At 48.5% G+C, this 13,544-nt stretch overlaps 1 protein-coding gene across 3 annotated transcripts; it reads left to right on the forward strand.

The window, feature by feature from the left end:
• The first annotated feature begins 422 nt into the window (after positions 1–422).
• LOC114852522 (tetraspanin-18-like) lies at positions 423–12,243 on the forward strand. 3 transcript variants are annotated; one of them, XM_029145001.3, is made up of 10 exons: positions 423–590; positions 4,584–4,648; positions 9,191–9,286; positions 9,407–9,601; positions 10,204–10,278; positions 10,560–10,658; positions 10,747–10,914; positions 11,036–11,119; positions 11,355–11,444; positions 11,525–12,243. In XM_029145001.3, exons 2-9 carry the CDS (start codon positions 4,646–4,648, stop codon positions 11,400–11,402), a joined length of 768 nt encoding a protein of 255 aa, XP_029000834.1. In that variant the 5' UTR covers positions 423–590; positions 4,584–4,645; the 3' UTR covers positions 11,403–11,444; positions 11,525–12,243. The 3 variants fall into 3 exon arrangements, with proteins under 3 accessions (XP_029000834.1, XP_029000836.1, XP_029000835.1); XM_029145002.3 differs by having other exon boundaries at positions 425–590; positions 4,584–4,639; positions 11,355–12,243; XM_029145003.3 differs by lacking the exon at positions 4,584–4,648 and having other exon boundaries at positions 424–590; positions 11,355–12,243.
• The last annotated feature ends 1,301 nt before the right edge of the window (positions 12,244–13,544 follow it).

Here is a 13,544-nt window from a genome sequence, read left to right on the forward strand (position 1 = left end):
TCATCAGCCGGAGTTTCAGCTTCTGCACAGGAATCTTACACTGCGTGGCTGAGTTTGACGTTTGCAGCTGATTTAGACTCTGTGTCAGTGGTTGAGGGAGTAACAGTGAACTCATGCAGGTAAAGTAATACATAAGAGCCCTGAGCCCTTCTGTTCAGTGCTCTTACTGCACACATCCACAAACCACCACTCACAGAGGAGCCTCTCATGGTGTGGCTGAAATAATTCATATCTGTTAAATACATCAATAGGAGATCATAAAGCTTAAAATAAAGGTCAAATATAAACATACTGTGTAAAAGGCTGGACTTTAGTTTCAGTGTGTTAGAAGTGCGCCAAACTTGCAATTTGAATCAACCCACGCTACCGGCCTAGCTTTTATTTTGAAATGGCAACCGGAAGTTGCGTCTATTGTTCGCTACCAGCTTGACGCTGGCTGTTAAAGGAGCGTGGCGTCCACGCCAGCGCTCGCCGAGTCCGTCCTGTGTGTGAGCAGCTGGTGTCAGCGCTGGTAGTTTGTCGGATTTAATAGTTTGTCGATTCTGCAACAGATAAAGAGACATTCGTTCAGAGAGACGCGTCTGTTTGTGGTAAGTTCCGCTCAGTTGTGCGGCTAATGAAAGGTGTTAAACCTGCAGCGGATTTAAGTGTTTGTTGTTCTGAATCGTCTGAATCCTCGGGTTTGTGTTGATTTTATTCTTCACGGGGTTTTATGGTGTGGTAAAGTTTAGGACGCGTCTTTAGAATTAAATATTGAAAAACATACGAGACACTAATGTCAGGATGAAATTAGACTTACTTGCAATAATCACCAGCTTTTCAAAGCTGTGCGACGTTTTTGCATCAGTCGACAGATGTGGGAGGAATTTTTGAATGGAGGAAAAACCGGGGCACAAAAATCAAAGAATGGCGCCTCCTCCGCTGTAAAACCGCCGCACAGGATTTATTTCAAAGATCCACTTGAAGAACTGTAAACTTATTCTTCCCACGTGATGTTATTGCAGCACCATTGGAGTTTCAGCGTCAGATATTGTGCTGATGGTGTCATGGAGCGTGCTGAGTTATGCTCTTTAACTAAATGACAAACTAAATCTCCCGGTGAGTCGCTTTGCTGCTGTGGTGGTGGTTGGTTCGACTCCCGCACCTCGCGGGTCTGTTCAGTAAACACCTCCTCCTTCTGTCAAACCGTCACATCAATGGTTTTGTCTTTGCATTTTTCACAAACCAGTCGGTGCATTTATCTGTACATTTAGCTCATTTTACACCCTCGTGCATCTGCTACTGTTCACACTCCGACACGTAGCTTTTCCAGGTTTCTCTCCATGTAGCTGCCATGTCGTCAGTAGGTGCTTGGCCAACTCATGGACTAATGGCCTCAGAATTTGTGTTCTTCCTATAAACTGTGTGGTTCTGAAAAATCTGAAGAAGCTGTTAATCTTCCAGTTTCAGTCTTCGGTCGTGTATGAAGCTGAGAGACTCCAACGAAGCGGGTTTTGGGCTTTTGTGGGATTCTGGTGTCGTCCCGCTGCTGCTGTCGCTCCCAGCGCGTCCACATTGTAAAGGTTTGGGCCGTGTCTCTGGGAGTCCGCCGGGCCCTGCAGCAGGGGAACCACAGGTCCATCTGTCCCTTCCCTTTGCACTAAGCACCGAGGCACTGGGTCTATTTGTGGATCACAGCGTGGCGGCTCCGGCCGACAAAAGCACCGAGGAGCCACAGGGGTCGCGATGGTCAAAGACTGGTTCACGTCTCTGCCAACGGAGCGTTTGAAGGGTGAAGTCGGGGAGCGGGGGTTCGTCTGCGGACGCCTGGGGTAAAAAAGAAATGTTTGGCTGAGGTTGGACTGAAACGCTGCTGTTTTCATCACTGTAGAATTCTACATTGATTATTTAAAATAGATGAAGGGTTTTCGTTCTGTTGATAAGGTGTGTGTGTGTGTGTGTGTGTGTGTGTGTGTGTGTGTGTCTGACAGAGGAAGCAACAAGAGGGTTGCACCATTGATTCGCTGATTAAATTAGCAGCCGTTAACATGGGCCATTCTCCTCAAACACACACACACGATGCTAATGCTCTGCTGCTTTTTCAATGGGCTGTAGTTTTAACAAGATTAAATCCAGTCAAAGTGAATTAAAAGGCAGATGGTCCACACCCCCCTCCACACCGTGACCCCTCCCCTGAACTCTGCTCCCACAGATCAGGCCCTTTGTCAGCACTTCTCCTTAAAAAACACTTTGATTTCTTATATTAACCAACCATAGAAATGTTCAGTGTGAGCTTTTGAAAGGACAAACTTAACACAAAAGTGAAGTAGTTTGTGAAAGTGGATGTTCATGAAAAAGGAACAGGAAAAAGCGTCAGTAAAATGATTGTTTAACTGGTTCAAAAACTCACCATTAGCAGCGGGACAAAGGGAGAGATCTTCACCAGATGAAGCAGGTTCTATTGTACGCTTTCATTTAATATATTGATGAATAAACGTTAATGGGTTCATGAGATGTTCTGTGATGTATTTCAATTTAAGATACTTTTTATTTACTTATGTAAATAAAAAGTATCTTGTAAGTCGACGAAGGACCAGCTTTGACTCAAATGGTGACGTCTGTCTGAACCGTCTGAACCAGCAGACGACAGGAGGAGGTGCAGTGGTTTGTTAATTATGTGCAGCTCAGTCACTAAAAACATTTGGCATCAAACCGTTCAAATCCACAATTAGCACTTGGTGGCCAATAAGGAACGTGAGAGAAACCAGCACACAGTCTCTCCTTCCACGCTGAGTGGACCCTCACCCTGAGCCAGATGGTTCCGGTCCTGGTCGGACCAGAACCGGCTCTGATCTGCAGCGGGTTTGTGATGGGAAGCGCTCAGTCGCACGCTCGGTAAACAGAAGCAGCCCGTGTCGGTTCTGGAGACCGGACCCCCGCTCTGCATCCAGCTCCTCGGGTTCCGGGGTAATTGGGTCTCTGGAGGATCCCGCGCCTCCGACGGTGCTTCACGTTTTGCTTTCATCTTTTGAAGCCTCGCTTTGCCGTTGATGGCTGACAGCTCGCTCCCGTGGGGCCCGCGGCTCCTTTTATCGGGCTTCTCGGGTGAAGCTCCTCGGGCTCCTCTGTTGCTCCTTCTGTCTACACGGTGAAAACAATCATTTCGAGACCACTTGATGTCGACCGTTAAGCTGTTTTGACGCATTAGGAGGCTCTTATACACTCATTACACGTTGCTTATGTAGCGTTATTACAGCAGGGAGGCATTCAGGGACTATGAGGAGTGTCTGTAACTTGTACAACTGCAGCGTTTTGTGCGTAACGATCAGAGGGTCTAAAATGAGGTTGTCAGTGGTGAGATGTTGCGTCTCTGCAGCCCCATCGGTGTCAGAACCCGGCTGGTACCGGTTAAAGATCCGGACTCGGCACCATGTGTGACCCGGTCAGCCTCCTTCTCGCGCGGTCGCACCGCGTTTTCAGTCAAAGCGTTCGCGTTTTGTTCTCCTCCCTCAGACTCTCGCGGAGGGAGGAGAACGAACGAGGAAGCGGGAGCAGGGCTCCGCTGTGTGGGCAGCGCGGCTGTCAACACGTTTGCGAGGTCCTCCACACGCGTGAGTCATGTGCCTTCTGTTTGGCAGCAACCTGTAGCCGAGCACACGATGGGAACACGACGTCCAATTCACCTCCGACGCTGGAGCTCTGCTTCTAGATGGAGTCACACGCAGTCCCTTCTGCTGCTACGTTGTTTAATTTACCTTTAAGACAACTTCTAGCTGTGCTCAGAAGTCCATATGCTCGGCCGTCTGTGGTCATGTGACTGTTTGAGCCAAACACAAGCAGACGACACTGACTGCATAAGAACTGAACTTAGTTTCCAGTTTAAAAGCATTTTGAACAGTCAGCCTCACTCAGATCATTGAACACAGGGCTCTGCAGTCGCACTAAATGTCCAACAAACGCTTTGTCAGTGAAAAACAAAGGCGCTCCTGAGTCCGGTGGGACCGTTTGTCCGGTTTTACTCCCACCCGTGGTTTGACGTGGGTTTGAGTCCCGTCATGACTCTCCATGTTGTCTTTGTGTCCGTTTACTGCTCATCTGGAGGGCGGATGAGCAGAACTGCCGTTCACCGATCAACAAGAAAATGAATCACAAACGGTGAATCATGTTTTACAAAACAGTGTGTGTGTGCGTGTGCGTGTGCGTGTGTGTGTGTGTGTGTGTGTGTGCTGATTTGTCAACACGCGTCGCCCTCATGCTTCGCTTCCCTTGGTCCGTTTGTGCCGTATGATTTCAGGAGCAACAAGGATCTGGACTTGACTTGTTGACTGTGCATCTGGTGGTTGCTATGGAAACAGATAGCCGTCAGATGAGCTACCTTCAAAACATTTGGACTTGAAGGAGGGTTTGAAAGCTCTGGGATCCTGCGTGTAGTAAAATGCAAGAATGCATTTGAGAACCTGCACCTGCAGAGTCTGTTTCTCCCATAAATCCCACCATGAAACAGTGTTCACAGCTTCATATGTCCCACAATGCATCACTCTGATTCTGCTTTGCCTCTGTTTATGAACCAGATGTAATTGTCCTCCTCCTCCTTGTCTCTGCAGCGGATGTGAAGCGGCACAAGGGCAGAGACCCGGTTACATCTGGCGCCATAGAACAGGTACAGATGGTATGATGTCTTCTGTTACTTAGTCCAGTCACCGTGAAACTCAGTGTGAACAGAAAGTAGATCACAGCTCGGAAACATGAAAATTTTATACAATTAGTTTCACTGTATGTATCTATGGGTCAAATGCAGAGATGATGCACTGCTCGACAAAGATTATTATTATTAATTATTATTATTATTATTATTTTACCATCAGCAAAAAATCACCAACCAATATTTGACTTCATATTCTCTCTCTCATCAAATAATGGTGAACATCACACGACCTCAAACCATTTCTCCCCTCACACTTTTCCCTCAGAGCTTCAGGCGCCTCCGGTCCAGCGTTGAATGAGGCCTGTTGCTCTTATTGCAGCCAGTTAGGTGGTGGCCGTGACGCGTGCCCCTGAGCAAACGCGCGTCGCCCGTCTCCCCTCACGCGAGGCCGCCGCTGCCGCGGGTGCGACGCTCAGTCTCCTCTCACCGCGTGGGCTTCGTGGGTCGATGACCTCGTGGAGCAGGTCGCAGTCATGAAGTGGTGCCCACGTTGTGCAGCGCGTGACTGTGGCAGGTGGTGCTGAGCTGCTCCTTTGACTCCGAGGTTGAGTCCAGTCTGACTTATCTCTCAAAGTCATCGATGCTCAGTCGGACGTTTCTTTGTGGACGTGTCATTACTATCATATGAGTAATAAATGACAGTGGTCGGTTCCTGTAAAGCTGGCGCGTTTCCCTGTGAGGACACGGTGACGTCAGATTATTCTGCCTCCTGTCAACATTAATAACGGTTCCGAACCATCGGGCCGGAAGAGCAGGACCGGCAGCGCCGACTGCGGCGTGAAGCCGATACAAAGCCGTGTAGTATTTTAGTTCCGCGGTAAATAATTCACTTCGCGCCTCTGAATGTAAAAGTCTATTTCTGGCCTCGACTCGTCCTCGTGTGAATAGTCGGCACGCAGTTACATCAGCTCCACCTCGACGTAGCTGAGAAAGCGTCGTGTCCGAGGGTAGAAGCGTCACAGAACATCTTTGGCTCCGGTTCGGTTCCAGTCAAGCGTTTGCAGCACATTTCAAACATCGACTGCACATTTAACATTGGACGCATATTGTAAAGGTGCGTGATCTCTGTTTGGCCTCTAATGATCAATATTCACCCTGGAGCTCTGGGACAAAGCAGCACTGGGCTTCAGCTCTAAATGGGTCAGACCGATGAAACTGGGTCAGAACGGAAGCAGACAGATGCTGAGTCGCCGCGCTGACCTCATCTTCACCTCTGCTTCGGTTTTTGTAACCGTAGAATGTTTGACTCCTGCTTTTTTAATGGAACAAACAGAGCGCAGTGTTGGAAGGAACGAAATGAGCCCAGACCGGTTCTGGTTTCCCACAGACGTGACTGATGATTTAGCTAATTGAAGTGAAATTGCTGGTGACCCCATGGGAGCTTCCTCTCCTCCACTTCCATTACACCTGTTTAGCATTCAGAGGAGCCCAGTCAGTCGATACGGCTGCTTACAGAGGCTCACGTCGCCTTCAGGGACTCCACCGTCTTCACGTTTTCTTCATCCACCTGCTTTTGTTTGATGTTTGATGCGCGGCACGAGACTTTCCCTAAATCAAAGCGTTTGGAGGAATATAATTTGACGCTTGGTTCCGTTTATGGTTGAGTTATGGTGGCAGTCCCTCAAAGGGAGAAGTTGCCCACGGACACAGAGGAATAATTACCTCCCCTGAGGCTCACGTATAAGATTTCTCTCCTTCCTCGTTCTCTTTTTTTTTTTTTTTTTTTTTGACTCATCAGCCTTCTTTGAATCGTTTTGGAACAAAAAGCTTGCAAACACACTAAAGGCCCGTGATTTACTGCGGCGCTGCAGCGGGTCAGGTGCTCGGGGAACCTCTGCTTCGGTGCTGAGCTCCTCTCATCGTGTGTGGGCTTCAGTTTTTGGACAACACTTCAGCTCTGAGGTGCAGAGGTGGAAGATAAATCACGCGCTTTCATGCCATTTGTTAACAACACTGATAGAATTCATGATCTCGGTCTTAAAACGGAGGATGAATCGAGTGGTAGGTGATTAGTGGGATTCAGAACATCAGACCCAAACGCTCGGCTCATCGCGTCCCTTCCGTCGCTGCTCGGCACTTTCCTCGTGCTTGAGGGCAGTCGGCGTCGGTGCCGAGGGAACGCCTTTCTGTGTGCGCTGCACTTCGTTCCAACCCCTGATGCTGTGATTTATTGGACCGGAGCGGGTGGAACGGCATCAGAGTCTGGGGACTCACGCTGAGGTTGCTGCAGGATGCTGAGTGTGCAGCCTGTAAAACTGGGCTGACGTGTTTCAGACTTTGTGCGATGGACTGTGTGAAATATGAATATTTTAATATATACATTCAAATGAGCAAGTCTTTGAACAATTTCCATTCTAAAACCTCAACATGCAGCTCAGCTTAAATGATGAAAACTCATGGAAACTGCCCAGTGCTTCATCCATAACTTCACTCACAAGGATTAGTCTTTGACTCAATCCAAAAGTAATCACTGTCCTGATATTTACTAAAAGTGTGTTTTTAAATAAAACACCCTGTTTATTACAGAGCAACCAGAATGTGTGTGTGTGTGTGTTTTGGAAGAACAAAAAAAGATTTTGAAGGTATCACACCGGAGGTACTTTTACTTGCAAGGTCATGGTATGTAATGGAGCCCAACAATAATAGTTTTAATTGACTATTACTATTCAGATGTGATGAGTAAAACACGACCAGGCGTCCAAATTCATCCTGGATAAAAATCCTGAAATTGTACATTTCAGATAATTGGCTTTTTTGTTATTCAACTAAAACAGCAGTCACTTTATGCAGCAGCTTGCTACGTAACCAGCAGGTTCTGGGCGGGTCGATCCGAGTCGACACCTGAAGGATCTGCGGTGTTGGTGCACAGGAAGCGGCAGCAGAGAAAGGCAGGATTAGTGGCTCCGCGCCGAGCGAGGCCCCGTGGCTGCAGAGAGGGGGGGGAGGGGGGGTCTTCGTGGTCGTTCTCCACAGGACTGCGTGAAACCTCCCAGCTGCGCAGACCTGTTCCTGAAAGGAGCCACAGCTGCGACGGCAACGAGGCGCGGTGAAGCACCGCTGTGCGTTAGTGTGCGGGACACAAAATGAAGAAAGGTCACAGAAGATTGAGAAATGTCCCAACGAGAACATTCGCAGTGGAATATGCGCATCAATAATAACAGGTTGTGAAGTCTCATAAAAACGCGTCTGTCAGATATGAAACATTTAGGCATCAGTGACTATTGTTAATAACTTTTCCACGTGTTCTGAGCAGCTGGAGGATTCTACGTCCTCCCGTCGCAGCTGTTTGTGGATCCAAAGCGTCGCTGTATTGTAGTAATGCGCTGTTACAGTGAGCGTGGTGTTTTGATGACGGCTCATTAAGCGGCGATCGCTCGTGACTGTGACAGCCGCTTTTTGCAGCCGTTGACCCCCGTTGCTCTTTAATCAGGGCTTTGTTTCTGCCGCTCGCTGTCAGCGCTCCGCTGATTGCATCCAATGCAACGCTGCGTTCACGCCGCTCCGCCGTTCGCACGAGGCGTGTCGCGTGCAGCAGCTTTCTCCGGACGCGCGTTTGTTGTGTTTTTCTGCCCGTCTGTCTTTTTTGGCAGCGTCGTCGTGATTGCGTTCGCCTCTTTGTTCACTTCATAATAACACGTCTCTCTGTGTAATTGTAATTGTGCTGACGGCAGTGACTGACAGAGATGCGTGCGCGTGCACGCGCGCCCCTCGCGTGCCTCGTTTTATTAACCCTGACCTCGCCCGAAGAGGCTGCAATTACCCGGAGTGCCATTAAAGTAAAAGCCCCACACGACGCGGTCCAATTAGCAGCAAATACACATTTGCAAAAGAGCCGTGACAGATTTGAACTATGGGGATTCAGGCAGCGACTGGACTGAGACGGGTCACACTGCTGGTGCCGGTTCGTCTGATCCTGCTGCACCAAGCGTGATTTCATCTACACTCCACATAATATAATGATCAGCAACAAGGAGGTGATGACTAAACTAAAGGATCACAAATAATCCTTTAAGCGCTGCCACTTAGATGTGTTAATAAGGAAGCAGTAATTAAACCAAAGCTCGCCACCCTCTCACATGTGACAGGTGGCTGCCTGTTAGCGCCAACGGGTAAACACCATCAGGGACCATAAGTGCACAGTTGGTCCCGTTCGCACCCCCCGCCGATGGTCCCACTTACATCAACATGTCGTCCTCGGCTCCAGCCAAGTCCCTCCATGTGTCACTGGATCCCACAGGGACAGGCTGTCAGCGTCACATCCTCAGAGCTGACAGAAACTGTTAGCGGCGATGTGTCAGCGCGCTTTTCCCTGTCCGGTCGTGTGTGTTTGCGTGTGTGTGTGTGTGTGTGTGTGTGTGCGTGCGTGCGTGCGTGCGTGCGAACTCACATCCAGCCACCAATAAGACTGCAAAGAGCCTTAAACATCTGTAAACATCTGTTATTTATACTTGTGTGTGTGTGTGTGTGTGTGTGTGTGTGTGTGTGTGTGTGTGCGCTCGCACACAGGGGCAGGGGGAGTTTTCACTGGGAGGCTCAGCCATGGAGGGGGACTGTCTCAGCTGCATGAAGTACCTGATGTTCGTCTTCAACTTCTTCATTTTTGTGAGTTGAACACATCCTTTGCTTTGTTGCTGTAATTTGCTGTACGTCTTCGTTTCCAACCCTGGTTCTGTCTCCGACCGGCTGGTGGCGTGTCTGCAAGTTTAACCCTCTCTCCTCCAGCTGGGGGGCTCCTTCCTCCTGGGCGTGGGGGTGTGGGTGCTGGTGGACCCGATGGGCTTCAGGGAGATCGTGGCGGCGAACCCCCTGCTGTTCACGGGCGTCTACGTCATCCTGGCCTTGGGCAGCATGCTCTTCCTGCTGGGCTTCCTGGGCTGCTGCGGAGCCATTCGGGAGAACAAGTGTCTCCTGCTGTTTGTGAGTCTGCTGCAGTCAGCGGGAGTTTCCTCTCATTAATATGTTTAAGACGCATGTTTAGGCCACTCACTGTGATCGTCTGAAGTCGAACCACTGTCTGCGTGATTTAAATCTGAATATAGTTTAGGTCTAGGATAGAGGTTTCATTTGTTATTTTTCCAGCTCAACCTGCTTAATAATGGTAATAATCATGTCTAAAATGTGCAACACAAACATTGCATCAATAACATGAGTTCAAACTCTTAATGAGCTAACACTAATTAACGTCAAATAACGTCAGAAATGCTGCTTAGTCGCTTAATAATCAGTGCAGCATCGATTTGTCAACTCAGTAGAATAGGACCGTGAGATAACTGTGTTGACACAAGTGCGCCATCTAGAGGCCGTGACTGTTACTACAAGACCTGGTTCAATTAGTCGCCTCATTTTAATTTTTCTGCGCAGATCAATTGCAAACAACAACTCTTGCTTCATATTTTCAATATTGCTTTATTTTGCATTGTTTCTATCTAACGTTCCTTATAAGTGTGTGAAAGTCTTTGTAGTCTAGAACAAGTGAACATCCTGTGTAACGCTGTCGCGTCTCCTTTTTCGTCCCTCAGTTCTTTATGCTCATCCTCTTCATCTTCCTGGCTGAACTGGCAGCTGCCATCCTGGCTTTTCTCTTCAGGGAGCATGTGAGTAGTGTCTCTGGATCAGTACACCCCATTAATCCATCACCACGTCGCCCAAGACCCAGACACATTCAGAAATGAACAGGGACATGCATTCACTCCTCATTTGGGATTTGAATAGATGTAGAAGTCAACCATTCACCTGTTATTGCCTTGGTTTGCTCTACAGCAAGTAAAACAAATACCTAAAAGTTAAATCAGCTAAATGAAATGCCGTGATGTGTTACAGCCAGGTTCCTGGTTTCAAGGTGAACTTCACCAATCGTGTGTGTGTGTGTGTGTAGTTGACCAGAGAATATTTCACCCGGGAGCTGAAGCGCCACTACCAAGGTCACAACAACACAGACGTCTTCTCCACTACATGGAACGCCATCATGACCACGGTGACGCTTGTGTTTTTATTGTTTTTGTTATAAATTATCCAACCAGATCATAATATGCCGTTTCCTCCCATCCTGTTTCTCTGTACAGTTCGACTGCTGTGGCGTAGGCGGCCCTGAGGACTTTGAGGAAAGTCTGTTTAGGCTCCTCAGCCCCAATAAGATGGTCCCCGAGGCCTGTTGCCAGAGGAACAGTTACCTTGGAGACCTGAGCGTGGAGCAGTGTGTGAGCGGCAGCGTGGCCTTCAGACACAACAAGGTCAATAGATGAATCGAGTCAGAGCAACGTCTGCGGCAAAAGCTAACGCTAATGCTAATGCTAACACTAACGCGTAGCGGTGCAGATGATGGGGTTTCCTAACTGTGTGCTCTTCACGCAGGGCTGCTACTCGGCCATGGTGGACTACTTTGAAACGTACATCTACGCAGCAGGAGCGCTGGCCATCGTGGTGCTCACCATCGAAGTACGTGCTACAATTAGCTACAATGCGCTACAATTTTTACAATGTGCAACAATTAGCTACAATGCGCTACAATTTTTACAATGTGCAACAATTTGCTACAATGCGCTACAATTTTTACACTGTGCTACAATTTGCTACAATGTGCTACAATTTCTACAATTTGGTTTGGTTCAAGGAACAAATGTCTTAAAATACAAAAGCACGGTGATTTGCACTGATGGTGGTCTCTCCCCAGCTCTTCGCCATGGTGTTCGCCATGTGTCTGTTCAGAGGCATCCAGTAGGAGCGGCGTCCTCGTCGGCTGAGAACAAGTTCGAACAAATCTGTAAAATATGAAACGTATTTGTACAGTGATTGTTTCCGTGTCTCATCGGTTTCGTGACTTCAGTTTGTACTTCACCACAGCAGCAGAGCTTCTCCAGCCGCTGCCTCGGGGCACACGCAGGAAGTAATGTGGTCCTGCAGTGTGAACTGGGATTGACACCAGTGACACCAGTGCCTCAACACTGAGGGCTAAGTCTTGACTTGAGCCCAGGACTGGTCTGTGGGAGGAGGCGACGACGCGCGGCTCCACGTCTGCTTATTGCAGAGCTCAACCAGCACTCGACTTATTGTAGTGAACCACGAAGCGAAGCATTCAGGAGGCAAAAAAGCTTGAATTTAAATCACGTGCGTTTTGTGTGATGTGAAAAGTCACTGGGCAGTAAATACGTTTGACAGCGGCTCAAAACTCATTAAAATCATCTGTCTCTACTTCTTCTTCTACACAAAATCCTTTTTTAAGGGTTTTAAATCGAAAAACACTCTAAAAGGTGTTTGTTCATACTCTGCATTAGGCTCATTGTCTTTAAACCAGAAGTCATTAAACATGATTCAGGGTCAATTTTTTCTTTTTTTTGTTAATGTATTTAACTTTGTCACGACTGCTTTTCACCAAAACGAGTGTTTGTGTATATGTTAATATTCAGCAGGACTGCGTCAATTTTCAGCATTTATTCTCTTCTATTTGCACATTGTAATTACGTTTATTGCCTGTGGACGTTTGATTCTGTACTGGGAGTGTTTGGAAAACCCAGGAGATTGTTAACGGTGGTTAACATTAAACTGCAACTGGTTCTAGTGTCTTTGTGCGTGTGTATGTGTGTGTACGTGTTGAAGGCCTCAGGCGTAGCCTTCAAACCCCGTCTGTGGCATCAACGCACCGCGTGGCTCTGATTCTGTCCACAAAACGCTTTCTGGCTCACGAGCGTCAGCGACTCGTCGAGCGCTCGCTCCTCCTGAGGCTTGTAAACCGAGATCACTGCTAAAGCAAAAGTGATACGAGGCCCGAGTGCTTTGCGAGCGCTCGGCTCCGCTGTCTCAATCCTGGCAAATCATTTCCATGTAGTCGTTTGAATCTGTCGAGTCAATGAGGAGATCACCTCAGACTGGGACTGGGACAGCAGCACTGTACGTTGGACTGGTCCTGTCGCATCTACTGGGAGAAGGTACGAAAACCAGAGAGATGCAGCTGAAGGTCGCGCGTAGAAACTCACTGTTTACGATGTCCAGAGAAACCAGAAGCTGCTTCCTGCTCATTTGTGTCTAATGTTCAATACTTCTAATCTCATTTTAACAGTGAACTGTTAGAGTGAAGGTTTTGGACTCAATATAATCACGTGATTGTGTAGTGCGACATTTACAATCAGAGTTCCTCAGACGGGCTGCGATATAGAATACAAAATATGATGTAGAAATTTAACATCACACGTGCGCAGCAAACACTAGATAGAAGTACTGACTATGGCACATAACCGTCTGGAGCCACTGATCCTGAGCTCGCACCCACAGGCGGCGGCGTCAGGGTGCTCCGTCGGCCCGGCGAGCCGGCCACGCTGCCGTGCGCGCGCCACCATGAGAGCCACAGCCACGTGTCCGTGCAGTGGAGGAGCCCCCGCAACCAGCTGCTGTGCCACTACATCAAGCACAAAGCCTTCCAGAACTGCACGGCGGGCTACGCCATCAGCGACGGCCCCGGCGCCATCGCCCTGAACATCCAGCGGGTCCGCGGCGACGACTTCGGGACGCACGTGTGCTCCGTGAGCAAACCCCACAACTTCTCCGACTACAGCATCGAGCTGGAGCGCGTGTCAGGTGAGACCAGCACCCGCGTGACCCACAACGTGACCGGTGACGCTGTCGCCTAACGGGATGTCTGTGTCTGCAGAGTCTGTGACGTCAGCGCCACCTAGTGGAGGGAGCGTGCTGGGTACGTTGACGTGAAGCATGACTCAGCATTATTATGACCAGCCTCATTTATACACCTTATTTCCTCTTATTGATGATTTCAAAATGTAATCTAATTTAATAATGAAAGGTCAGGGGGTTCTGAAGCTGATTTTCATGATCTAACTAGTTAATGAGCGTTTCTTTCTTTTCCAGGTGC

This window comes from Betta splendens, chromosome 3 (assembly GCF_900634795.4).
Source record: "Betta splendens chromosome 3, fBetSpl5.4, whole genome shotgun sequence".
Classification (NCBI taxonomy): domain Eukaryota; kingdom Metazoa; phylum Chordata; class Actinopteri; order Anabantiformes; family Osphronemidae; genus Betta; species Betta splendens.